Genomic DNA, 26,020 nt, shown 5'->3' with positions numbered 1-26,020 from the left:
ACGCCGCTGAGGAACGGCTTTGTAAAATGTTTGTGAATACCCGCAAAGCTTTCCCTTTTGGGGTGTTACGTGCTTTTAGTATGGCCAGGCCCCATCGACTCTGCCCATTTCCGAAAACTAATGTTCTGACTGCTGAACTACTAGCAGACTTTCCCTAGTAGGACGTTCCATCTGCGGGTGTAAATCCATGCAGATTCATAATGTGTGTATCAGAATGTGTGAAATGTTCACTTCCAGGTTTTCGTTCCTCTGCACACAAGTTAAAGTTGTGTACAGAAAAGTTTAGTACCTAATGTTTCAATACATTTTATTTTGTAGCAAAAAATCCTTCAGATTTCGACTTGTCGGATGCATTGGATGACAGAAATGACGACAAAGGAGGGAAACCGAAGCCTGGCACTGGAGGAGGTATGTAATGAGGACAGCACAAAGTACTTAAAATGCAGAGTCTGTTTATGGGTGTATTTCTATGCAAGTAGAAAGGATATACGTCTGACTACAAGGAGTGTCTCTAAAGTATAAAGATTTTGCTTTTGGAGACAAAAGGCCTGATCCACAGTTTGGCAGACGGTTTCTCCGTCGCGAACATGAAGGATATCCCGCCCATCGTATTACTAGCCCATCGGTGGCGCTTATTAAACAGGTGGGCGGGATATCCGTCACGTTTGTGATGTAGTAGTCGTCCGCCGAACTGTAAATCAGGCGCAGAGTATTGACACCGCATTCCCATTTTTCTTCTGAGCAGCAATATTTTTTTTAACCCGGCCTTTCCTACCCACTCATCACCCTTGTGAATAAGCATTTGTAATGCAATAGGTCTCGCATTTATACGAGTTTGAGCTATTGGCATTGTAAATGACAATGCTTTTTATTTAAGTTTGTTTTTTTTAAAACATAAATAAAAGGCACTGTCATTTACAATGCTAATAGCTCAAACTCTCGCAAATGCGAGACCTATTGCATTGCAAATGCTTGTTAAATAGGCTTTCATTCACCAGTCTTCTGAACCCATGTCCCGGACGACACGTGGAGGTTCCTTGTAGCAACAAAGGCCGCGCCAAGGGCATTTCTGGACACCTGTCACGATAGACATTTCCATTTTAAAAATTGGAATCTGCATGAAAAGCCCTTGAAACGTATTCAAAGCTTTTTTTTTTTTTTAAGTCTCGACGGTGATGATACAACAATTGTATGGGCACTGTACAGTGACATTGACATATAGAGCACTAGGTTAACCTTGACAGCAGTACTTACAAAACCTTGCAGCCTAACAAAACGTTAGACCAACCTGGCATGAAACGTAAATAATTACTCATGCAACAAAACTATCCTTTAAAATGCTGTCATTCAATTATTTAATGTCAATGAAAACAGTCTAAATCGTGTTGCAAATTTAGTGGAACTCCACGGGAGTTCTCAATAACTAAGATCAAGATTCAACAACAATTAATTTTCTAGATGAACCAGAAGCAACGCCAAGACATACAGCCACAGACAGTATCTCATGTAATACTTCGAAACAGTCCACGATCTGCGAGTCACACAAACGAGAATATTGCTTTCTTACACCGTACATTGGACGTGATAATCTCGTATTACAAACTCCATAACAGATGTGTTTAATGGTTTCATTAGGAATAAAGAAACCCAAAAATATAAAATGATCAACTATTGAAACGACATGCAACAAAACTGTCCTTTAAAATGCTGTCATTAAATTATTTAATGTCAATGAAAACAGTCTAAATCGTGTTGCAAATGTAGTGGAACTCCACGGGAGTTCTCAATAACTAAGATCAAGATTCGACAACCATTAATTTTCTAGATGAACCAGAAGCAACGCCAAGACATACAGCCACGGACAGTATCTCATGTAATACTTAGAAACAGTCCACGATCTGCGAGTCACACAAACGAGAATATTGCTTTCTTACACCGTACATTGGACGTGATAATCTCGTATTACAAACTCCATAACAGATGTGTTTAATGGTTTCATTAGGAATAAAGATACCCTAAAATATAAAAGGACCAACTATTGAAACGACATGCGCAAAACTGCATTCAAAATCGAAATGGAAGCATGTGGAAAGGTCCTAACCTGTGGGGCCCAGAATTCTGGTCACGGTCTAAAGTAATAGGTTAACGTGGATGTAATTTAGTTAATCTTTCAGAAGAATTCCAAGAGATGCCTCATTCACACCTCTAACAAACAAAGCGCCACACTGTACACTCATTTATCTAGCTGCCAAGTACACACAAGGGAAGGACTGTTTGCCGATTAAATGCATTCAAGCAAATTTGTGACACGGCGGAGCGTGGCGCGCGCGCTTGGCGGGGGTGGGGGAGCGCATTACAGGCGGGGGAGCGGACCCTTTGAAGTACGATGCCAAACGAATTGCATGGCGGCACGATGCACGTGATTTTGCGCATGCTCGCCATGCAATCCGCTTTTGGGAGCACTTTTGGGAGCCCCTTACTAGAGTCTTGCATAGCGATTGCTATCGCAATAGCTAGGCGAGAACTAAAAAGGGTTTCATTGGTGCATTTTTCCTTCAATTACTGAATCACTTATACTTGGATATTTCAGGTATACTTTCATATGCAGAAAGTTGTGTGAAAAACATTCACAGGTGTTTGTAAATCCTTACTAAATTACTCCTTAAAGGCTGTTGACCACGTTGGCAATAGTTTTCCATGAATTCATCTTCTCTGTGTTCCTAGAAAAACATGGAATCTAAAGATGGTGTTAAAACATACGTGCAACTGACCACCCCCTTTTTCTGTCCCTTATTCACACACTTACAGTATGGGCGTTTGAGTTTCTCAGCAAACACAAGGAGAAGATGGACAGAGAGCTGAAACTTTTCAGACACTCGCCCCCAGTCACAGATGTGGCTTGAATCCATCATCGTTCTTTAGGTCACTTCACCACCCCAGTTCAGACCCAGCCATATGCAAATCAGTCTTGACCTGTTCCTTATGGATGAAAGATTCTGATCTGTGACTAGGGGTGAATGTCTGAAAAGTTTCAGCACTCCTTCCATCATCTCCTTGTGTTTCCTTTGTTCGCCCTTAGTTGGTAGGGTATGCCCAGACATGGGTCCCTTGCTCACTTTGCCACTGGATTCAAGCGAGCCTGGCTGATGAGGGCTGTTAGCCCGAATCCGGTCCCAGGATGCTTGTTTCCAGTCCAGAGAAGACCTGGCTTGGCAGTTCGGGCTGGACTGTTCCCATAAGGAACAGGGTCAAGTCCCCCACGTAGGGGTGGTACCCTAGTGACACATATACGTCCACACCCCGATCCAATAGGCCCCCGGGCTCTTGCCTGGATGGCCCCACAGATAAGTTAGGCTCTCACTGCCAGTCCACCTTTGGAGTGTCCCCCCCCCCCACACGTGCTCCCTATCCCCCGCACAGATGTACCCACTATTGTGTATCGGGGTCAGAGACATGCGATACTGCACCACACTAGAACCTTGCCTAAATACAGAAGAAAGACACACTGCTGCAACCTGGGGAGGGTCGCCCATTCGGCCAGAAGCTGTCAAATAGCAATAGAAATTTGTTTGTTTTGTTTCGGTTTTAAATAAAACACAAATCAAAAAAGTAGTAAAGTGATTGCAGGACACAATTGCAAATGGACTATTGTGATAGAGGGATATTAAAGGTCCCTATAAAATTCTACCAGCAATATTGCCTAGGTTACATTGTAAAACTAACTCCTTTATGGCACCTCCTAGAGGTGTAGCGCTCCATGAGCTGGGAACGGCGCCAAGTTGCTGTTTACAGCTGGGCAACAATATACCGCATTTATGCTGATAATATGATGTCTGTACATTGATCCTCACATACATACTACCAATAAAAAAAGAAAAAAGAAAAAAAGGAACAGGGTCAAGACTGATTTGCATATGGCTGGGTCTGAACTGTGGTGGCGAAGTGACCTAAAGGACAATGATGAATTCAACCCAGATCTCTGACTCGGGGTAAGTGTCTGAAAAGTTTCAGCACTCCGTCCATCAACTCCCTGTGTTTGCTTTTGAGTTTCTAAATACGTAAATTGCACATGTGTGCATACACATTGCTAGCAATCTGCCTCAAATGATGTCCTCAATGACTAGAAACCTAAAATATGGAAATAATTTCCCAGCTGTGGCATTGAGCTACAATGTGTAAATAACTTGCAGACATGTAAAATACACATACAGAAACACCAGTAATGGGGATGCATGCTTTCCCAGCATCATCTATTATTACAGTAGTTAATAAACTTGCAAGTCACAATGTATAGCAAAAAAAACATAGGCACTGCACAAGCAAGTGGCAGAAACAGATTCCTACGTAAGCAGATATGTGTACAACCTATACGCTCCTAATTATGTAGCTGTAGATAGCTTCACACACACACACATGGTTGTCAGGGAAGAGTGTGCAGCAACACCACTCCCTTTTCAGCTACACACACCTGATCTACATTATTCTTGTGCGCTTGAAACTGAAAGGTTTTGATACCACTTTCTCTTGCCATTGGAATGACCTGCTCCAACTATGCCCAGTGTCAGAAACAGCTAAGTTGCCAGCCTCAACCCTAAATTCAAAAGTACAAGAGGAACCTCGCAGATCCTGAAACTGTTTACGTGGTCATGTATGTGGAAAAGAATCGTGCTGTCCTCTTTGCCGCCCATGGTGAACAAATGAGTCTTGCTTACTACGCACTCTAGAATACACAAACTAACAATACTCAGACACAAGTGAGTCCATGAGTCTGGCTAAGGTGTGGAGGAAATAGCAGGAGATAAAGCATTGTTTGAAGGAGAAATAATTTGTTCTTACAGCATGCTACCAGAATCTATAGTGATGACGTATCCCACACAAAGACTTATAATCCAGAAGAAAAATACATGCTCTACATTTCTCTCACATGCAACAACGTGGTCCACTGGCAAATCATTGGAAAAGAACAATATAATATTGGAGAACGTATTGTGATCATGACGTGGGAGAAGAGGAAGAGAAAGGAGACCACATGTGATATTTTCAAACTTCAATTTGGGGAGAAGAGTTGGCCTAACGGCTATGGCGGTCGACCTCGAATCTGGGGAACTGGGTTAGAGACTCTGCAATGACGCTGAACATCCTGTGATTCTGGGCAAATCACTTAATCTCCCCGTGCCTAACAAAAAAAAAATGAATGTCCTCATGTAATGTAACTGGTGCTATGTAAAGCGCTCTGATACCCGATTCAGGTTAAGTTTGCGCTATATAAAACTCTGAAAAATAAAAAGTAAATAAAAATAAATTTATATTTTTTCAAATGTTTTCCAATTAATACATACATATTCATAAGAAATTTATATCACAGTTGCTCCAAAAGGTGCATAGAAGAAGTGATCATAGAAGTGCTCATGTGCAGGGTGATGTAGAAAAGAAGAATGATAATTAGTCAAAGGGTTCTATATACAATTTTTAATGATAGTTACCGTGCCTCAACTTAGCCAATGTAATATGCCTGTTTGAAAAACAATTATCTGCTCAAAAATTGATAATCATCTGCAAAGAGCCGGGGGTCACTGACACACCTTTCATTAGGATCTACGTATTAATTCCAGGCTTGAAAGACTATGTCAATGTTTCGACCCAACTGTCACATATGTTGAATTACAACCTTGCATGTGGGTCTTCATCAGGGCAGTAGTGAAGAAGTAAAAGGGCAACCTATGGTAATGCAAACACAAGGTAGGTAACAGGCTCCAACTCGGATGTACCTGTATTGGGGCCCACAGCTCTTAAGCCTAAATATCAACGTAGTGCAGAGGATCTCTCAACAGTCAGCCAGCGCATATGGGTCAACTGGGAGAACATGCAGGGAATGCAAGAATGTTTGAGTCGATTATGTCAGACCTCGTTATTCATAGTAAAGTCAATTAGGCAAGCGTCCAGTAACACACATGAAACCTAAGGTAGTCTCCTATATCCATTTGTGTTTCTGGACACACTCAGGCATCACTATAGGAGTTCAATTTGGTTATTCCATGCTGTCAATGTCCAAAGTAAGTTTACAAGTTAGTCATCTGAATACACGACAACGTCAAGGTGTTGTCCATTTGTTCTTCACAAGAGTTATCATTTCACTAGCCTACTGATTCAAACTATTATCACTGTTACTGTAGTGTTATCACACATATGAGCATAGCACTCTTTTACAAGAGTCTACTAAACCTCGTCATCTTAGATGGCAGGTACAGGCGTGCTTTATCAAGATATGTATAGGGTTGGAATTGTGGTTGTTGCGACAAGCAATTCCACATGCCACAGCTAGCATTAATGGTTACATGTCCTGCTACTCACCTGGGGGTAGTGCTACAGATTGTGTTGAAACGTTGTGTGTGTCGGTATGTGAGTGTAGATAGCAATAGTGCAGGAGTATAGCTATGAGGCAACCCCTTGGTACTTTAAATAGTCTTCCACCAATTGCAGTGCCAGTCCTAAACGGCATATCAGTCATTGCTATTTACATGCTTTTATGGATTGGGCATAAAAAACCAACACATGGCAGAAGCACACAAACAAGACACTATGCACTTCTAGCATCCTTAACCATACTTATGACTTTTGTTTCAGAAATCATACTCCTACATTGCAGCATTTGATAGATGACAGCTGGGTTTTTTATTCTTATAAGCATGTGGAGCTTGTTCTGTGTTGGATCTGGACTTTAACAAGATAGGTACTTGCCCAACAAAAATACATGTCCACGTCACCATATTTGAATTTGGTGAATGTAAAACAAAATGTGTGATATAGATATAAAACATTATTTATTGATTGCTTTATTATAATACCTTTATTCAAGGGGCTTAAAAAGCAAGTAACAACAAACTGTACAGTACCAAACTAAAATAAGAGTATCAGTAGATACAACAAGATAGCCATCACTTTATCATTCTCAAATGTATTTCAAAAGCATCTTAAAGACATATGGAGAAGTGTTTGAATGAATATTACATGGGATTTTAATCCAGAAATAAGGAGCAAGAGTGATAAAAGAACAAAAGCAAGAACAAGTGCATGGAGTAACCCCACCCAGGTTTTCAGCAGTTTGTGTTTCCTTCCTGCAAACAATCCCACAGTGCACCTTACTCCTAAACTCGAAGATGGGGAGCCCCTTTTTTCCATGTGCGGAACCTGTGTGGTTGCTAAGATGTGTGCCATGGAAAACTAATAGCTCCTGTCTGTGTTGTCACTCAAAACTGGTTCTTGGATTTGCTTCCCTAACAATGGGTTTGGAGCCAGCCTGGCTGGGGGGAAACACGGGTTAGCCTTCCCCAGGTTTCACCTCACATTTACTTGTGAAAGGGCAAGCCCTTTACAAGTTAATAAAGTTCCTGAGTCCACACTAACTGGTCTTCCACCTAAGGCTAGAACAACACCTCCCCACACTCGGACCATTGTTCCTGCTCCGAGAGCTGTTTTTGCACCTTTTTAAGGTCAGGCACTAGCAGACACAGTTGTTAGTAGGCCAATGCTAAGTAGCCTACTGGAGGTTCTGGCAGGTAAACTGTAACATTGTTAAAGTCGCTTTTCCTAAATATCTAATAAAAATCCAAATGTACCATTAAATTGGATGTTTAATAAATATTAAAAATAGGCTTTGAATGACTTCTCTTTAGCTGTTGTTTGTCAAAAACTACATATTAATTTTTATAGTCTGTACTCGGACTATTTCTTGGATTCAGCTACAGCCCTGCCAGTGAAAACAGCTTTTGAGTCTAGACTCTAGAGGAACATGTCAACTTTAATTTTACACATGTTCCACTTTTAAATATAGGGCACCCTACCTTGTGGGTAGCAAGATGTACTTGGGGGTGACTTATTAATATTTAACAAGAGGGTTTCCCGCTCGTAAAAAAGGGCTAATTTAGCAGGTTTCATAGTAAGTTTTTTCGGCTGCTGCAGCTAAGCTAAGCATGATAGGCCTGAATCCATGTTTTACAGGCCCACTGTGTGAATGGTACAATAGTTTCTGCAGGCCCCTGGTGGCATTTAACTTCTAGGCGCTGGGTTATTTTTTTATACCATATCCTAGGGTCTTGTAGTCAAGTTAAATGTGTCAGTCATGAATTAGCCAGTATAACCATGTTTAAAGGAGGAGCACAGGCATTTCATTCATGTTTAGCAGCGTTACAAAATGCACAGAGTTCAAAGTCCGGCAAAACAGATAGGCCAGAAATTGGAGGGAAATCATTAGGGTCAAGAGTGGACTTTTTAAAGTAACAAAATAGCTGGCAGATTTGAAGGAAGAGGAGTAGCCCTTTTGAAGGAAGAGGAGAAGAAGACTAGAAGTGAGATAATTTGAAAAGGGTGACAAGATAAGGAGTTAGCAAAAGATACACATTTTTCACCAAAGGGGTGATTAGTGAATCAGGAGGATGCAGTATTTTTTGCCCTAAGTTGGTATAAACTCTGAGTTCTGAAATAGCCTGGAAGTCTCACAATTTATGGAACAAATCTGTTTATTGAGTTATTGATAGGTGACTCGCTATTGTACACAGCCATTTGCCTACAACCACATGGGCCGGCGGCCAAAGATAATGCAATGAATGTGAACATAATTTGTCTTGATACTGCCGACATCCTGGAGGCTGGCAATGCACAAGGTCAAAGCAACTAAGCCGGGGCAGCGTGTATGTTCAAAGGGCATTGCCCGGCTGGAAATGAGAGCCTACTAGCAAAGGGAAACAACAAATAGAAAAACAACTCCCGTCCCCAGCCAACCCTAAAGAGGGGGAATAAAACAAAAGGGAGACCCGTACCAGGATATCCAAAGCTGCAGGGTGACTTCCAGAGCCCATGTCGCCCGTTCTCAATCCCTCCCGCTCTCCCATCCGGTCCTCTTTCATTCGGTAGAAGGGGGTAATAAGCTAAGCACTTATAGGCGTTTGTGGCAGGTGACCTCACGAAGATCTTTTGACAACAGGGTTATGAAAGGGGCCCAGAGGTCGGCGTACTTCTCGCCTTTCTGGGATTGGAGCAGTGAGAGTCGCTCCATGGCCAGGATCATCCTGAGACTATGGATCCACGCCAAGTGGTCCAGAACTATTGCAGTGTCCCAATGTGCTAATATCGCCTGTCGCGCTGCGAGGCGAGCCAATGCCATCTGCCTACCACAGAGGGACCTCAATGGGAAGGTGAGTGGATTCGATAGTCCCAGTAGGGTGTAAGCCGGGAAGCGAGGTATCTCAGTGCCAAATGCTTCATCAATATCATTGAGGACCTGCTACCAGAATCGCTCTAACCTCTGGCAATGCCACAAAAGATGAGCCAGAGAACCAAACAAGCTACAGCCTCGACAGAATTCTTCAGTGTGGTTCTTGTTCCATTGATGTATCCTAGCCGGGGTAAGATACCAATAGGATGTGACCTTATATGCAGATTCAGACCCTGCCGTGCTGTATGCTGTGTGATGTGCTCTGTAGTGAATGTTGTCCCATTCTTTGTCCGTAAGGGCCTGTCCGAGTTCCGCCTCCCACCACAGTTGGCCACTAGAGCGGTTCCCCCACATGCGCTGAGTGAGGAGAACATAAAGCTCCATTATAAGATGTTTATCATCTTTCTTATACGCTATCCATTGTTTGAATGGGGTAAGCTTACGAGAGACCTGGGATAGGTAGCCCTTAGAGGTAGCCCAGTGCCGAAGTTGCAGATAATAATATTCATCAGCGCGAGGAAGGTCAAGGTCTTGGCGAACTCGGTCAAATGGGATGATGCAATCGAGATCAAATAAGTGACCCAGGTGCTTACAACCAGCTTCCCTCCATCTCTGGGCAACCGCGGTTTTATTACCCGGGGGAAAATCCGGGTTGTTCACCATTGGGGTCATCGGGGAGGGGAAGGTAGTGAGACCCTTTGAGAGTGCTACTGCATCCCAAATTCTCATAGAAGCTGCCGTAACCGGGGTGGAGTAAAGGCCCCACGACCGCGATCGACGGGGTAGCCAGATTTCGCACCATATATTCGCGCCCGCTACTGCCTGATCCATAAAGGTCCACTGCTTTTCCGAGAGGGCAGTTCCACTCCAGCACGTACCGCAGGTGCGCGGCTTGTACCTGTGGACTAGTGGTATCTTCACCCCGCCCTCTTTCTTGGGGCGTGATAATTGCGCGTCCGACAGGCGTGCCTTCTTATTGCCCCAGATGAAGTTGTTCAGGGCAAGCTGAAGCATTCGCAAGGCTTTAGGTGGTGGAGTCAACGGGAGGGTCTGGAAGAGGTACAGTATGCGCTGCAAAATTGTCATCTTGACTGCAGCAATGCGCCCGAACCATGACAAATTGTTTTTGACCCACCCATCGAGTGCCCTCCGTGTCTGCGCCACCAAAGTCGCGTAATTCAGCTCCAGCATACGTGGGAGCGAGGGAGTCCGAAGAATGCCCAGATAAGGCACAGGGTCGCAGGACCAATGCAGGGGCAGAGACTGTTTAAGGGCCTCAACCTGTATTTGTGGTAGGGATAAATTAAGGACCTGGGATTTACCAAGGTCCACCTTGAAGCCAGCGAGCCATCCAAAGGGTTCCAGTTCTTCGACCAGTGTAGGAAGGGAGGTAAGGGACAAGATGACATCATCTGCGTAGAGGCTTATCTTATGAACGTCGCTTCCGAACTTAAGGCCGTGGATACCCGGGTGATCGCGGATTTTCTGTGCAAGTGGCTCCATGTAAAGGGCAAATAAAAGGGGTGAGAGGGGGCACCCCTGTCTCGTGCCCCGGGCGATCTCAAAGGGGGATGAGGAAACCCCATTTACTCTAACGAACGCCCGTGGGGCGTGATAGACGCACTGTACCCATTTAATGAAACGGGGGCCAAATCCGAAGCTTCGAAGGACGTCAAATAGATTCTCCCAGCTCACCCTATCAAACGCCTTCTCGGCATCGACAGAGAATAGTACAGCGCCAACCTGAGAGCGGGAAACACTGTCGGGGAGGTGAAGAAGGCGCTTGGTGTTGTCGCTACCCTGTCGTGTGGGAATAAATCCTGCCTGATCTGGATTGATGAGACCGGCCATTAAGGGATTTAGCCGAGAGGAGAGTATGCCCATGAAGAGTTTCGCATCAATGTTGAGCAACGAAATGGGGTGGTACGAACTGCAGAGCCCAGGGTCTTTATTAGGCTTGAGAATGACAGAGATCGCCGCCGCGCACATAGATGTCGTAAGCGCCTCGCTGTCCTGGAAAGTGTTGAACGAGTTAGGAGGGGAGCCAGTTCATGGCAGAATGTTTTGTGAAATAGGGCTGGGTAGCCGTCCGGGCCAGGTGACTTATCCAGCTTCAGCCTAGAGATGGCTGAGATAATCTCTTCCAGGCGGATGGGGTTTTCGAGAGGGTCTGCCTCTGCTTTCGGGAGCCCAGTGAAGCTGCCAGAGTCCAGGTAGTCCCGGGCATTAGGATTGTCCGGACCCTCTAGACTATAGAGGGAGCGGTAGAAGCATCGGAACTCCTCAACAATCTGGGAGTCCAGGTGGATCTCTTCACCTGTAGGACGCTTAAAGGGGATGGACCCTGCTACTGCTCTGGCACGCAATTTTTGTGCTAACATCTTCCCACATCTGTCACCCCCATGTAGAACTTGTCTGAGGCGGATCAAGGCATATTCCGCCCTATCAAGGTCTAGGCGCTTTAAAAGCGTCCATTTCTTCTCCATCGCCCGCCTCACCCGCGGGGCTCCTGTGTGTTTGTGTATCGCTTCCAGCTCAGCAACTTCGTTTTCAAGGTCCGAGTGGGCTTCCCTACGCCTACGGGCTTCAGCTGAGGAAATAGCCATAAACTCCCCACATATCACTGCTTTGAGAGTGTCCCAAACTGTAGCCAGGGATGTCTCGCCGGGTATCGTTGTGTTGGAGATAGATCAATATTTGGGTATGTACTTCTTTTACAATGTCTGGGGAGTGCAAGAGGCCTACGCGCAAACGCCATCTAGCGGGAGCATGTCCAACCCCAACCGGACGCAGGGAAAGAGAAATATGTGCCTGATCAGAGAGGGAACGTGTAGCTATTGAGGTATCACAGACCCTAGGAAGGAGTGCGCTGGAGACCAGGAACATATCCAGACGTGCATATGATTTGTGAGCTGCAGAGTAGTGGGTGTAATCGCGTGTGCCTGCATGCACAAGGCGCCAAATATCATGAAGGCCGCTCTCTGCTAACCATTGCTGTCCCCCTGGAGAGAGGGCTCCTATCTGAGTGTAGCACTGCCCAGAACGGTAACAGTCGTTATCCATGACTAAGTTTAAATCTCCCCCCACTATCAATGCAGAGTACGGGGAAGCCAGACCCTCAGTCACATGTCTGCAAAGAGAAGCCTCCTGCTGTGTATTGGGTGCATAAATATTAAACCGGGTGAAGACAGTGGACCCCCATTGTATCATAAGGGCCAGGACCCTACCTTTAGATTTGTAGAAGGTGGATAAACTTTGCCATTAAATTTAGCCCCCTGTAGGATGGCTACCCCATTTCTTATCGCCACCCTGGAAGACCAGAATTGGCACGGAAAGCACTGGGAGCGCATACAAGGAGTATCTTTAGCGAGTAGATGGGTCTCTTGTAGCAAACCGATATCTCTGTCGGACTGTTCGAGGAGGGAAAGGATCGCAGCGCGTTTTGTGGGGTGGTTCAGGCCTCGGACTTTGAGGCTTACGATTTTCAGGTCTCTAGGCATAGTCAGGGGGAGGGAGTAAGCAGGACGAACTCCTAAAGGAGAGGAAGCGCAGCACGGGCGCAGGGTTGAAGAGCGTGAGGGTCAGCAGGAGGAGCCAAAATCGTAATGCCTTACACGGGAAATCCCCAAAAGAAACCCCAGTAAAAAAGTAACAAAAATAACATATCTCAAAGTACCATAGTTCCATGAAAGAACAGAGGCCATAAGTCCGTCCATAGGGAGAACAGAAAACCGCCCTTAAGAACTCAGGGCAATAAAGAAACGATAGACATAAGTCTGTCAGGTATGGGAAACCAAAAGGGAGCATGGCCACGGCAAAACACCGGAGAACACAGTACCTGTCGGATTCCGGGTCACAGAGGGGCAATTCTGGATCAGGAAGGGTAGTCTTCTCCTGTGTCCCTCCAGCCGCGATCCATTACCTCCATCCCCTCAGTCCAGGGTGAAGTGCTCAAGGGGTATCTGGACAGTGTGTGGTTGCAAGAGGGAGGAAAGCACCGCCTCGCGTTCTTTCGTCATCTCCTCCGGGTCCGGCTATGCAGATGCTGCCGGCTTAACAACCATGCGCCATCGAGGGGGTCGTCGTGCGGCCCGGTCTTTGGGGCCGCCCCCCCGCTCCATGGTTGCATCAGCCTCCAGCCCTAGCAGGTCCAGGGCCACAGCGAGGGAACGAAGCTGTCGGAGCTTTCCTTGGTGTTTAAAGATAAGGAGGAAGGGATGGCCCCAGAAATATGGAACACCTTTGTCACGTAGGTAGGAAGTGACCAATCGAAATTCCCTCCGTTTGGCTAGAGTGGACGCTGCGAGGTCCTGGAAGAGGGCTGGTGAGTGCCCATGGAATTGGATCGGCTGGGCTGCACGAGCTTTACGCAAGATCTGTTCTTTGAGCTGGAAGTTGTGTATACAAACGAGTATATCCGGCGGGGGGGGCTTTCTCACCTCTGGGCAGACCCACACGATGAACTCTGTCCATCTGGATTTCTTGCGGACCTTCGTCCCCCAGTACTTGTCGGAAGAGGGATCGGACATATTATCGAAGATTCTTGCCCTCCGGTTTCCAGTGTACCGCTCGGATGCGAATGTTCCACCGAGAGCGGTTCTCCAAGTCCTCCGCATGGGCCTGGAGATCCATATTTTGATCCCGCAGCCGTAGGATTTCCTGCTGTAGCTGGTGCAGATCTTCTTCTCGCGCTAATTCATGTTCTTCCAGGACAGCTACTCTTTCGTCAACTTCATCCACGTTGCGACACACTTCCTTAAGGTCTGCAGAGAGCTGACCCTTCAGGTCAAGGATGTCTTCTTTAATGACGGAGAACAGTTCCATCATAAAGGCCTTCGTGGCTCGCCTGTCTGCACCCTCCACCGAGTCAGAGTGTCCCTGGTCTTTGGGTGCTCCCTGGGATGTCTCAGGGCCGCCGGCCAGTTTTAGTAACCGTTCTTTGAGGGATTTCTCCCTTTTTGCTCGGGCCGAGGCCATCCCGTTGCGTCCGCGACAAGAGGATGGTTAGGGAGTGCCTGTAATGCTATGGTTCTGTAAGCTGTCCATGCTCAGATGTGCCCCGGGCGTCCTCACTAGGCCAGGGAGCGGGTCCGTGGAGCCTCTGAGGGATATAGCTGGTACGAATCACACTCTCCGGAGGCGGTTATGAACCTGCAGCTCTCCAACCGGTGTGGGGCCCGCCCTGCGGTCCGCAGTGTCATGGAGTACTAATGCTCGCGGTGGTCTGGGCGTCACTGAGGGCCGGCGGCAATGACTATCGCGGCTCCCACCACCAGCCGAGAGGGACGCCCGTCAGGCAGTCCTATATGCAGAGTGTGCCGACCTCGCAACTCACAGCCCCAGCCCGCAGCAGAGCCCAGGAGGGGAGTGAGCGATGAGCTGTCGAGGTTACACCTCCAGGCAGAGCTACGCCTCGGATATCACTGCCAGTGCGGAGTGCAGGTGTCGAGCAGGGACGGGGAAAGGCGCTGACGGGGCGAGTGCGGAACTCACCGGTGTGTCGCTGGCCGGCTGGCTAGCTCGGTGCTCCCGGTTTCGGCGGAGCGGGGTAGGTTTACAACCACCCTTGGGCGACAAAACTTAGGCTATCACGCAATCCCAAGAGGCTCGCCAAGTACCGACTGGAGTGGCACTTTCTAATACGTTAGGCCAGTCCAGCACGTAAGAGTCTAGTTTTTCCGACACTTACCTAGGGTAGTTTTATCCAGATATCACTGTAAATATTAGCAACACACCCTCACAATCTTGTAGATAGTTATAATCACCGGTCCTGATGAATTGCCGCTGGATTCCCCTGACCTTGTAGGCATGAAACATGTTGACCACCTGAGTAGAGTAGAGTAGTCCCTGACCCATTTAGTCAAGACTACCGCCTCTCATTTCATTTTTAACAGGGTGGTTTACTGACCGAATAAAATTATATATTCAGACTAACCAACCCTTTTTAAACCACATTCACAAACATCTACACTTACCTGGCCCTCACTTGCACTCACCCTCGGCAAGGAACAAAAGATCTCCGCCAAAGAGCCCCATCCCTGGGTGCCCGTCGGGAATTGCAGCGCCGACCCGACGAGGAGCAAAACCCAGATGATGAAGCATGACACCTAGCTTGCTGGGTGTGTGAGGGTTTTAGTTCCACCAATGTGGGTTCCCCCACCCTACACAGGCTAGTACCCTTCAGGCTTACTAGACATTACCCCCCACTTTGTCTGAATTCAAAGGAGAGTGTACTCTACACACTCCTATACAAATAGAGGAACTGTATACCCTTTCCGTTTAATCACTTCAGGGCTTGTATACTGGACCTCATTAAATATAGCCCACCCGGTTTTTTAATTTTCCTCCATTTGATTATGATAGCTCGGTGCTCCCTCAGTGGTCCATAGCTTTGACTCCTCAGTGCAAATGATGGCGCATGCCCTTCTGTGACTCAATTGTTTCAATTTGGCAAATCTAGCATTGTAAATTGTTTTTGAGCCACAACGTCCACTTTATTTGTTCACATCCACAATTTGCGCCGTTTTTCACTGATATCACAATTGTCACTTGCGTCGCCACTTGTTTGTGTCACGTACACAATTGAGCACCAAGTCCAATTCGGGTTGTTTCACGCATTATTTGCCTACAGTGCTGCTACAACTGTAATTACTAAATTTTAATTTAATTATATGATGCCATGTGCACATTTCAAAACTATTTCTGAGTCTCCCTCGTTCCTTTCCACGTAATGTATTGTACATACATGTCTAATTGTCTTTTATAGTGCTACCAGTTGGGATATTGTTTTCTCTTTATCTACCTACCCTGATCCCAACGTGGTTTATGGGTTATACTCCTGTTGTTATATACACCATAGCTGGGCTGAGTGCCAAATCTTGGATCATGATGAAAGGACTTTCGGGGTAGGTACTTGTGCTGCGTGTGGAGAGGGCCCAGAGTCCGGCCCAGCAGTCTCTTGCCCGTAGGCTCGGTCAGGCCAGGGAAGGAGGCAAGATGGCGGACTGGGGGCAATCCCACTTCTCTGGGCGGCTCTGATGTACCGTCGGCGTGTTGGGCAACGTAGTATACATCAGTCAGGGTGAAGAACCTGGACCTTATGGGCCTGGCGGCGCATGGTACGCCTTAATCTCCTGAGTTCACCTGCTTTGTCGAACAGAGACACAGGACACTCCGTTAGGCGTAGAAGGTTTGGTTTATTAGCTGCAGCTAAGAACAGTTGTCCCAGAAGTACACTCGGTATGTTCTTAGGAGACTGCCACTTTAGTTCGTGGCGCACAATCTTTTATAACACACATATTCACAAAGAACACTCCCAATCCATACAGGGTTAACCAATGAGAAGAATGTGAAAACAAGATATTAAGTAACTCAAATAAGCCTCCCTTCCAACTGTGTTTGTCACCCTTCCCCACAAGTTAATCAGTGGTAGTGTTTATAAGTCGACTTGCAGGTGACAGGACACATTTGTATGCCCCGCAGGACAGTTGTGAAATGAGAGAATACGAGTAAAGAATACCGAAGGCCAGAGGATAAGATAAAGTCAGGAAAGAATGGTGCGAACCAACAGATAGTCGAGACAGGGATCAGTCAAACCAGACGAGGATTAGTGGAGTCGGCCAGACCCTGACACCAGCTATAAACAGAGGCAGGAGGTTATTTGACACGTTGCAGTAGGATGAGGGAAAACAACACCTCGTTCCCGCACTGCCTGAGTGAGGGCAACACAAAATGGCGGAAAGACACAAAATGGTGGCTAAATACAAAAACTGAATTACCTAAGACCCTCCTTTTGCCATTACTCAGGCAAGACACACAGACTCATTTTAATCTGAGTCGACGTCAATGGCCATGAGGTCATCAAGCTGTTGCTGCAACATCATTTTAATGCTCTCCGTCTTCCGTGGCACAGGCCTTGGGACACACACAGTGGCACAAAGACCACAGATGGCGGGCCACACTGCATACAGAGAGAACAGGAAAAAATGATGGCCAAAACCACTCCAAGGAATGTTAATACCTTCCATCCCCATTTGGACAGTAATCCCCAAAACCATTCCAATAAAGACCAATCTCCTTCGTCCTGATGAATCGACTCGAAGATCACATATAATTTGGCGATGGCTTGGTATACCGCAGGGGCGTAGTCGGGTATATAAATGCAACAGCTAGATCCGATCAATTTACAAACTCCACCACGATCCGCAAGAATAACATCCAGAGAAATCCGGTTCTGCAATGTCATGAGACGATCCGCTTGAAGTTCAGCTGTGAGATTACTCAAGGCTCCCACAGTGACATCTATTGTAGTCTCAACAACACAAACCAATTGTCTCATGTTTCTACTGTTGGCCATTGGGCCCCAAAAAGGAAGAAATCCTTTAAGAAAATCACCTCCCTCTTGTCCTGCCGTGTCTTTAGAATCAATAATCCCTCTGCCATATCTGTTTCTATAATGTCCCGAAGGAGCAGTGTATGTAGGGGGGGAGAAGAAAGGCTATATAGCATGTTCCTGAGAAATCCGTCGGTAGCCACGTGTACGCTCTATCGTGGCAGACAAAATACGTGCCCTGGGATGGCACTAACGGTGGTGAATTCTGAGATGTGTGAATGTATGTATGGGAACAAACACTCTTTCCTTGTCCAGTGTCAGTAGTCTGGCCATTCATTTGTAAACAAAAGTTACCTCGATGAGGCACAGTCCAAATTGGTGGAGATTTTCCCTGTTTAACTCTATCTGTAAGGCTAGTAGCATAACGAGTCCCGTTCCAACCATCGTATGCCCGTTTCTCATCAATAGGAACCCTACTATTCTCCACAATTCTAGCCATAGCCACTATTCCTTTTATCAGAGAACTATGACTAAAATCTTGCCCACTACCATATGAACCAACTGGACGTCTAAATCGGTTCTGATATGCATTTGAAAACATCACAAAATAGGTCCAAGCGGAACCTTCATAAGAAAATGGAAGGGCTAAATATGGCATCCCTTTGTCTGTGGTATGAGGCATAAGTCCACACACCCAACAGTCGGTTGTGTTGACTACCAATTGGTGTTGATGCAACAACTGGACAAATGAATTGTTAAAATATTCTGTTCTCCTGATTAGTTCATGTTGGGGAAGCGTATGTAATTGATGTGGGGAGATAGTAGAATGAAAAGGCAAGGACATAGAAGTAGGGACAGATTTGTGCTGCATAGCATGAACAATCCAACCTATACAAGCCAATAAGATACTAGAAAACATAAGAACACACAATGTTATGCCACATTGACTGTACACTAATTTACAATATTTCTTTCTCATCTCTTCCTTCTTATTATTCTTTCCCAATTTGGCATCCATCCTCTAAAATTGTTGCTCACGGCAATCTTCCTTACTCACTTGGCTGTGATTATTAGCCGTCCTATGACACTGCAAGTCCTGGGGGCCTAGCCACTATACAGGTCACGAACCAAGACTCCTACCGTGACCCTGCAACCTGGACAGATGATACATGTCACGAAAGAGATGAGAATCTCAGGTGTCCTTGACCAGTCTAGGCCTTAAATTATATCGAGTTCTGTTCAGTACAGTTTGGTCCTGAAATAGTGTCTGTGGATCTGTAGTGTTCAATCGGAGATGTGGCGGTACGGCTTCTTGTAAAACGTCGTCATCTTCTTTCTCCGACCGAGTTCCATCTAGGTGTGCACTACTGAAAGGTACAAACCGGGGGACCCTTTCGCCTTCAAAATCACCTGCACCCTTACGGACCCACTGGTCAAAAGGTAAGGGCAAGGGCACCTTCTTGCAGTGCACGCCATGGATCCGGTTCTTTTTCCCTTCGATTTTCACTGCTGTACGTGTCACCAGAAGAACCTGTCGAGGCGCCTTCCAACGAGGTTCCAAATTCCTTGTCCTCTGAAATTTTTTCACACAGACCCAGTCTCCCGGTTGGATAGAATGACCTGGGTCTGTGGAGGCCTCTGGTAAAGCGTTTTGAACCTGTTGGTGGAGAACACGTAATTTAGTGGTGAGGTCATGTAAGTAGTCAATCAGCATTGGATACTGTATGTCAGAATACTTTTTAGGGCGAGGGACTCCCCAAACATTAGCCGGGCGCCCAAAAACAACCTTGTATGGGCTGAGTCCCAAACGAGAATGTACAGCTGTTCTAGTGGATAGGAGAGCCAAAGCTAAAGCATCGGGCCAGGCAAGTCCCGTGCTACCCTGTACCTTTGCAAGCTTAAGTTTGAGAGTGCCGTTATAGCACTCTACCAAACCCGCTGATTGGGGATGGTTCGCCGCATGGAATTTCTGCCCGATACCAAGACCGGCACACACCTTTTTCATAATTTGGCCCACAAATTCACTTCCATTGTCACTCCAGACAATGCGTGGCAAACCAAAGCTAGGGAAGAACTCTTTTAGAAGAACTTTGGCAGTGGACAAAGCAGTGTTGTCTTTCAGGGGGTAGGCCTCTATCCATCTGGAGAAGGCACACACCCCCACCAAAACATATTTGAGATTGTTGCATCGTTCCATGTGAATATAATCAATTTGCAACACCTCAAAAGGATATGTTGGGGGAGCAAAATGACCTGCTGGAGTTGGGGTTCCCTTTCCTGGATTATGCATCAAGCAAACGATACAATGCTTCACTAAATTATCTGCACATTTTGGAATCCCTTCGTTCAGCCACACTGGAGCCAGAAGCTTACATATTCCTTTCGCACTGATGTGGGCTGGACCATGTGCCATAGCAACTACAGGCAGTACATAGGCATCTGGTAACAGCCAACGCTGATGTTCTGACAATTCTATCCAACATCCCATCGCGTCTAACATTCCTGTACTCTCTTTCCACTTACTCAACTCTTTCTCTGTAGCCTCTCCTTGAATCGATCTCACACTTTCTATTGTATCCTCACACATTCCTGTTTCCTTGACCCAATTTGCAGGGCCCGCAACATAAATGCAACTCATAGCATCTCTGGCTGTTTCTTTCGCTACCTCATCCGCAAAAGCATTCCCGCGACCAACATCATCAGTAATCCTTTTATGCGCAATACACTTTATGATTGCTATCTGGGTAGGCAAAGCAAGTGACTCAAGAAGATCAGTTACCAACTGACCATGCTGTATTTTAGTACCGTGAGAGGTAAAGAATCCTCTTTCCTTCCACAAACGACCAAAACTATGTGCCACACCAAACGCATACTGGCTGTCGGTATATACATTCACTCTCTTCCCATTAGATAACACACACGCTCTGGTCAAAGCTATCAGTTCAGCCGCCTGAGCTGAATTATGTCTGATGCGTGCTGTCTCCACGATTGTATGGAAGGTGGTAACAGCATAAGCTGAAGTTGTTTCACCATTAGGGAGTTTAAAACAAGAACCATCCACCCATAGGATCCCATCCGGGTCCATTAGTGGTGTATCTTTCAAATCAATCCTACGTTTTGTCTCCTCCTCAGTACAGAGAAATAATCATGTTGTTCCTGAATACCTTTCTCTTCTGGAAGAGGTAACAATGAGGCTGGATTTAAAGAGTTACATCGTTTGATGTGTACATGACTAGCCAAGAGCGTCAGCTCATACCCAGACAAGCGAGCACTTGTAAGATGCTGCGTTTCCGTCCTATTTAGCAAAGTATCCACTGCATGTGGTACCATAACAATAAGAGTGTTATTCAGCACCACTCCAGCAGATTGACGAATAGAAATTGCTGCTGCTGTAGCTTTAAGACAACTAGGCAATGCCTTGGCTACTGGATCTAATGTAGCCGAAAAGTAGGCACATGGCCGCTGCTTGTCTCCAAATCGTTGTGTTAAGACTGACAACGCACAACCCTCTCTTTCATGGACATAGAGCGTGAAGGGCTTATTGTAATCCGGAGTACCCAACACAGGAGCAGAGCACAGAGCAGCACGTGAATCAGAAAAACTCTTCTGACATTTGTCAGTCCAAGGAAGGGGTTGGGGTGTGTCTTTCAAAGTGAGTGCCAACAAAGGTTTAGCCAACAAAGAAAAATTTGGAATCCACTGTCTACAATAAGAGGTAATGCCCAGAAAGGCACGCACTTCTCTTTGTGTGGATGGCACAGACATTTGTGCAATTGCTTGAATACTTTCTGGGGTCAGTCGCCTTCCCTCCTTCGACAAGAGATGACCTAGATAGGTAACCTCTTGGCGGGCATATTGTAATTTAGAAGTTGAAACCTTATGGTGAAGGTCAGACAAGTGACGCAATAGTGCAATAGTCACGTTCTTGCAAATATCCTCTGAATCAGCAGCAATCAATAAATCATCCACATACTGAATAAGGGTAGCACCTGGCGGCAAAGGAAAAGCATCAAGCTGGCACTTCAGAGCTTGGCTATAGATGGAGGGACTTTCACAATAGCCTTGGGGTGCGCGCTTGAACCGGAAACTTCGGCCTCCTAAAGAGAAGCCAAAAATATCCCTACTCTCTTCAGCAATGGGGATGCTGAAGAAAGCATTTTTCAGATCAATAACAGAAAACCAAGCTGCCGAGGCAGGTATCATAGTTAACAGGGCAGTGATATCTGGAACAACAGGAAACTGCGGTACAACAATTTTATTAACCTCTCGGAGATCAATAACAAAACAATAAACAGGAGCCTGAGAAGGATCAGTGCGTTTAAGAACTGGGAGAACAGGACTATTGCAAACATTTCCCCTCGTCTCCTCAACCACACCCTTCTGAACCAAATCATAAATAATAGCAAAAAGTGCTCTTTCACCATCATTGGGAATTTTGTATTGAGGGATGCGTGGCAATTTAGCATTGGGCTTGAGGGTAACGACATAGGGTGGGATCTCAAGACAACCAACATCATTTGGACCCGTAGCCCAAAGTGTTGCAGGGAGAGAGAGCAATTCTGGTGGAAATTGATCTTTAGACAAATACATTGGAGAAGTCAGTTTTCGCCCCAAAACGAGATGTACACCAGAAGGAGAACAATATATCGTTGCATGCAATCTTTTCAATAAATCCAAACCCAACAGATTTTCGCCGCGACCAGTCGTTAAAAGAAGCGGAGCTGCCAAATTATAAGAACCAATTGAAATAGGCAGAGGACAAGAGACCGGGCTATGAACTGGGACGCCAGAAAATCCTACGGATACGTTTGTTAAGCCAGACAAAGGTGCTCCAGGGAGTTTGGAGTGAATAATAGAACTTCTCATTGCACCAGTATCTAAAAGAAATGGCTCTGAAACACCCATTGTAGTGACATTAACATAAGGCCCATTCTGATCTACTGGAATCGATACAACTCACTTTGTCTATGGCTGTCCTAGTTAGCGTGAAGACCATCATTCTCACCTTCAACATAGTAATCATCATTGTAATACTGTGTAGACTAAGTATTTTGCTGATCAAAGTAGTTCATAGAATGTGGAGGTGAGGGGAACGCTGTGTCTGGGGCGACATACCTCGACCTCTACCCCTGGGCGCTAACTGGGAACCACCACGACCTCGTGGAGTAGATAGTCCTCCATTACGCTGTGATAAAACCGGGCAGCCATTCTTAAAATGACCTTCCTCCCTACAATAGGCGCATTGGTTAGGACCTAACAAAGGCCACGGAATATAGGGCTCAGGCTTTTGAAACACCCTCTGAAACTGGGGAGGCTGTTGAAACTGGCGCTGAGCAGAGCGAGGAGGATAAGCTTGTTGCTGAAGAACCTTCATTTTTAATTCTTTAGTCTTTTTCTCTTGCTTGTCTTTTTCCTCTTTGTCCCTGTTTTCGTAATATTGAGCAGTAGCCAATATCTGAGCAGAAGAAGAAACAGCCCATGAACTTTCAGAGTCTTTTAATTTATGTGACAACTCGGGGAGCAAATTAAATACGAATTTATCTACAAATAATCGCTGTCCACCCTCCGTAGTCATATCCTGACCACTGTGATCAATAAACGTCTCCTCAAATCGAGTGAAGAAATCGGAGACACTCATCTTTCTTCTGTCTACACGCAGCTAATTTATCCCAATTAACTCGTAAGGCGGGCATCATTGTTTTCATTAAAGTAATAATCCTACCAGGGAGTTCTGAGATCAAAACATCAGGCTTAGCACCACCCACTTTTGCTCTATCCGAGGCAGTTATAGCATTCCATGTACCACCCAATTCCTGAGCGTGATCCTCTCTACGAATCCGAGCCCATAACGCTTGTGGGACTACATTTCCCATCAACATGTCAATATCGGCTAAATTCATAATACAGGCATCAACAGTCTGGGACAATTGTTTATAGTAACCCGCAGGATTTTTACGGGGATCCGGTAAAGATTGTTTGAGGGCCAAAACATCAGATCTCTTCCAGGGGACATGTACCCATATACGCTGGAAGTGAGCGGGAATAGCTGGATTATTACCTGCTTGCGCAACCTCTTCCCTCCATATCGGAGGAACCTCTCTCATTGGGTAATGTTTCAATGTCTGCCGAACAGCAGGATCAGAATCAAGAAACGTTTGTGAAGAAAATAACGACCTAAAAGTAACAAGTGTCCTTACGGCGTCCCCAACCTTAGAACCCACAATGAGTCCTTTATCGAAATTAGCCTGAACATCCAACAGACCCTGGGGAAGTAAACCCAAATCCATATCCTACCATCCTTTAGCAAGAGTGTCACACATAACATTAAATACATATCTCTGCGTGGGCGCATCCCACTGATGAAAGGTGATCATGATATCTTTCACACTATACTCGGGACCCTTCTCAATCCATTTGCGAGCGAGAGAGTCCAATACCACCCGTTCGTCGGAACCTGGAAGTTGACTACGAGACTGTCTTCGAGAGAAAGCCGGAGACATGTTCAGAGTCCCAAAGAAAGGGGACAAAAAACCAGAGACAGTATCTGTTATTCGTTTGCGCACAGTAGGAGAAGGACAGGGGACAAGGTATTAGGCGATACAGGAGAGGAACTGGCAGTTATAAGGGGAGCCGAAGGCAAAGAATATTGATGTTCAGGAGATGGAGACAAAGGAATCGGTGGCACGAGAGGAGGGAGTGGCAATACCGGAAGGGGCAAATGTGGAAGAACCGGATCAGGTGGGGGGACAACAGGCAACTGAACAGGTTGTAACAACAGGGGTGCATTAGCACCTTGTACATAGGGTGGAGGCAATCTCAATAGGTGAGACATCAAAGGGTCTTCCCCTAGATCCTTACTTTTATCAGAAGGGGAATTAGGCAACACCGGATAGCATCTATCTATTGCCATACGATGCTGTCTCTCTGAAATGTCCATTGCATTATCAATCTCATTATCTTTAAACTGCTGTGCAGCCTGTATAATCGTCATATTTTGTGCTTTCTTATCTCGTTTTGCCCGCTTAATTTCTTACTGTTTGGCTTCCTTATGCCAGAGGCGGAAAGAGTCAAACATTGCCGGCCGGGCTTGTCTTTTGAACAATATCGCTTCCAAATTGTCTAATATGTCAGGCTCAAAACTATCATTTTGTAGCCACTGTAGAACGCCATCGTTCTTCGTGTATCGGATCCATGCCTTATTAAAGGCAATGGGGCCGACACCATGTTTTGAATAAAGCTCATGGGTGGGAGTTCCAACCGGAGGAATCGGACAAGAGTCCTCCAGCCGGGAATCCCTATTACAACCAAGGCAACAGAACTTCCTAAACTTACTCAGACCAGGCATCGTTATTTCACTGGACTGTTCACAAAATCAAGGGGTTAAATCAAATAATACAGCACAAACGTACTCACCCCTCTGCTTCGGCTTTTGCAATAGCCGAATCAAAGACCCAAATAAAAACAAAACAAAATAGTGGGAGCTACCCACCAATACTTAACTAAGTGTCTTCTTACGCCAACAGAGAACCCGTCTGTCTCGCGATACCAAACATCATCAAAGGGACCAAAGCAGGGCGGCAGTCAGGGCAGCAGTCTTCAGAAAGGAGAAACCGCGCTGCAAAAGACCTTCGGACCACTTCGACATACAGGGGTCGATTGACGTGGTTCGCGATTCCTCCAGAATTTTCCTGCGGGGCTCCTCACGATCTTTGGGCAGAACTGCTACCTCTGAAGCCGGCCCACGTTCGGGCGCCAAATTGAAGAACCTGGACCTTATGGGCCTGGCGGCGCAGGATACGCCTTAATCTCCTGAGTTCACCTGCTTTTTCGAACAGAGACACGGGACACTCCGTTAGGCGTAGAAGGTTTGGTTTATTAGCTGCAGCTAAGTACAGTTGTCCCAGAAGTACACTCGGTATGTTCTTAGGAGACTGCCACTTTACTTCGTGGCGCACAATCTTTTATAACACACACATTCACAAAGAACACTCCCAATGCATACAGGGTTAACCAATGAGAAGAATGTGCAAACAAGATATTAAGTAACTCAAATAAGCCTCCCTTCCAACTGTGTTTGTCACCCTTCCCCACAAGTTAATCAGTGGTAGTGTTTATAAGTCGACTTGCAGGTGACAGGACACATTTGTATGCCCCGCAGGACAGTTGTGAAATGAGAGAATACGAGTAAAGAATAGCGAAGGCCAGAGGATAAGATAAAGTCAGGAAAGAATGGTGCCCCTGACACCAGCTATAAACAGAGGCAGGAGGTTATTTGACACGTTGCAGTAGGATGAGGGAAAACAACACCTCGTTCCAGCACTGCCTGAGTGAGGGCAACACAAAATGGCGGAAAGACACAAAATGGTAGCTAAATACGAAAACTGAATTACCTCAAGGGCCGAGCGCCGGCCCAGAAGTCCTCTACAGGTCCGCGATGCACAGCACGGAGCTCCTGGGTCTGCTGTCGTCTGCGCCTG

General features: G+C 46.0%; 1 protein-coding gene across 3 annotated transcripts in view; it reads left to right on the top strand.

Moving 5' to 3' along the window:
• CD99L2 (CD99 molecule like 2) overlaps nt 1–26,020 on the top strand; it is a 495,976-nt gene that overhangs the window by 320,650 nt on the left and 149,306 nt on the right. For all 3 annotated transcript variants that reach the window (XM_085608025.1, XM_085608023.1, XM_085608022.1), the window contains one exon: nt 319–408. In XM_085608025.1, the coding sequence (XP_085464151.1) occupies nt 319–408 (90 nt within the window). The remainder of the gene's footprint in view (nt 1–318; nt 409–26,020) is intronic.

Source organism: Triturus cristatus, chromosome 5_2, assembly GCF_964204655.1.
Source record: "Triturus cristatus chromosome 5_2, aTriCri1.1, whole genome shotgun sequence".
Classification (NCBI taxonomy): domain Eukaryota; kingdom Metazoa; phylum Chordata; class Amphibia; order Caudata; family Salamandridae; genus Triturus; species Triturus cristatus.
This window is presented reverse-complemented; position numbering and strand designations above follow the sequence as displayed.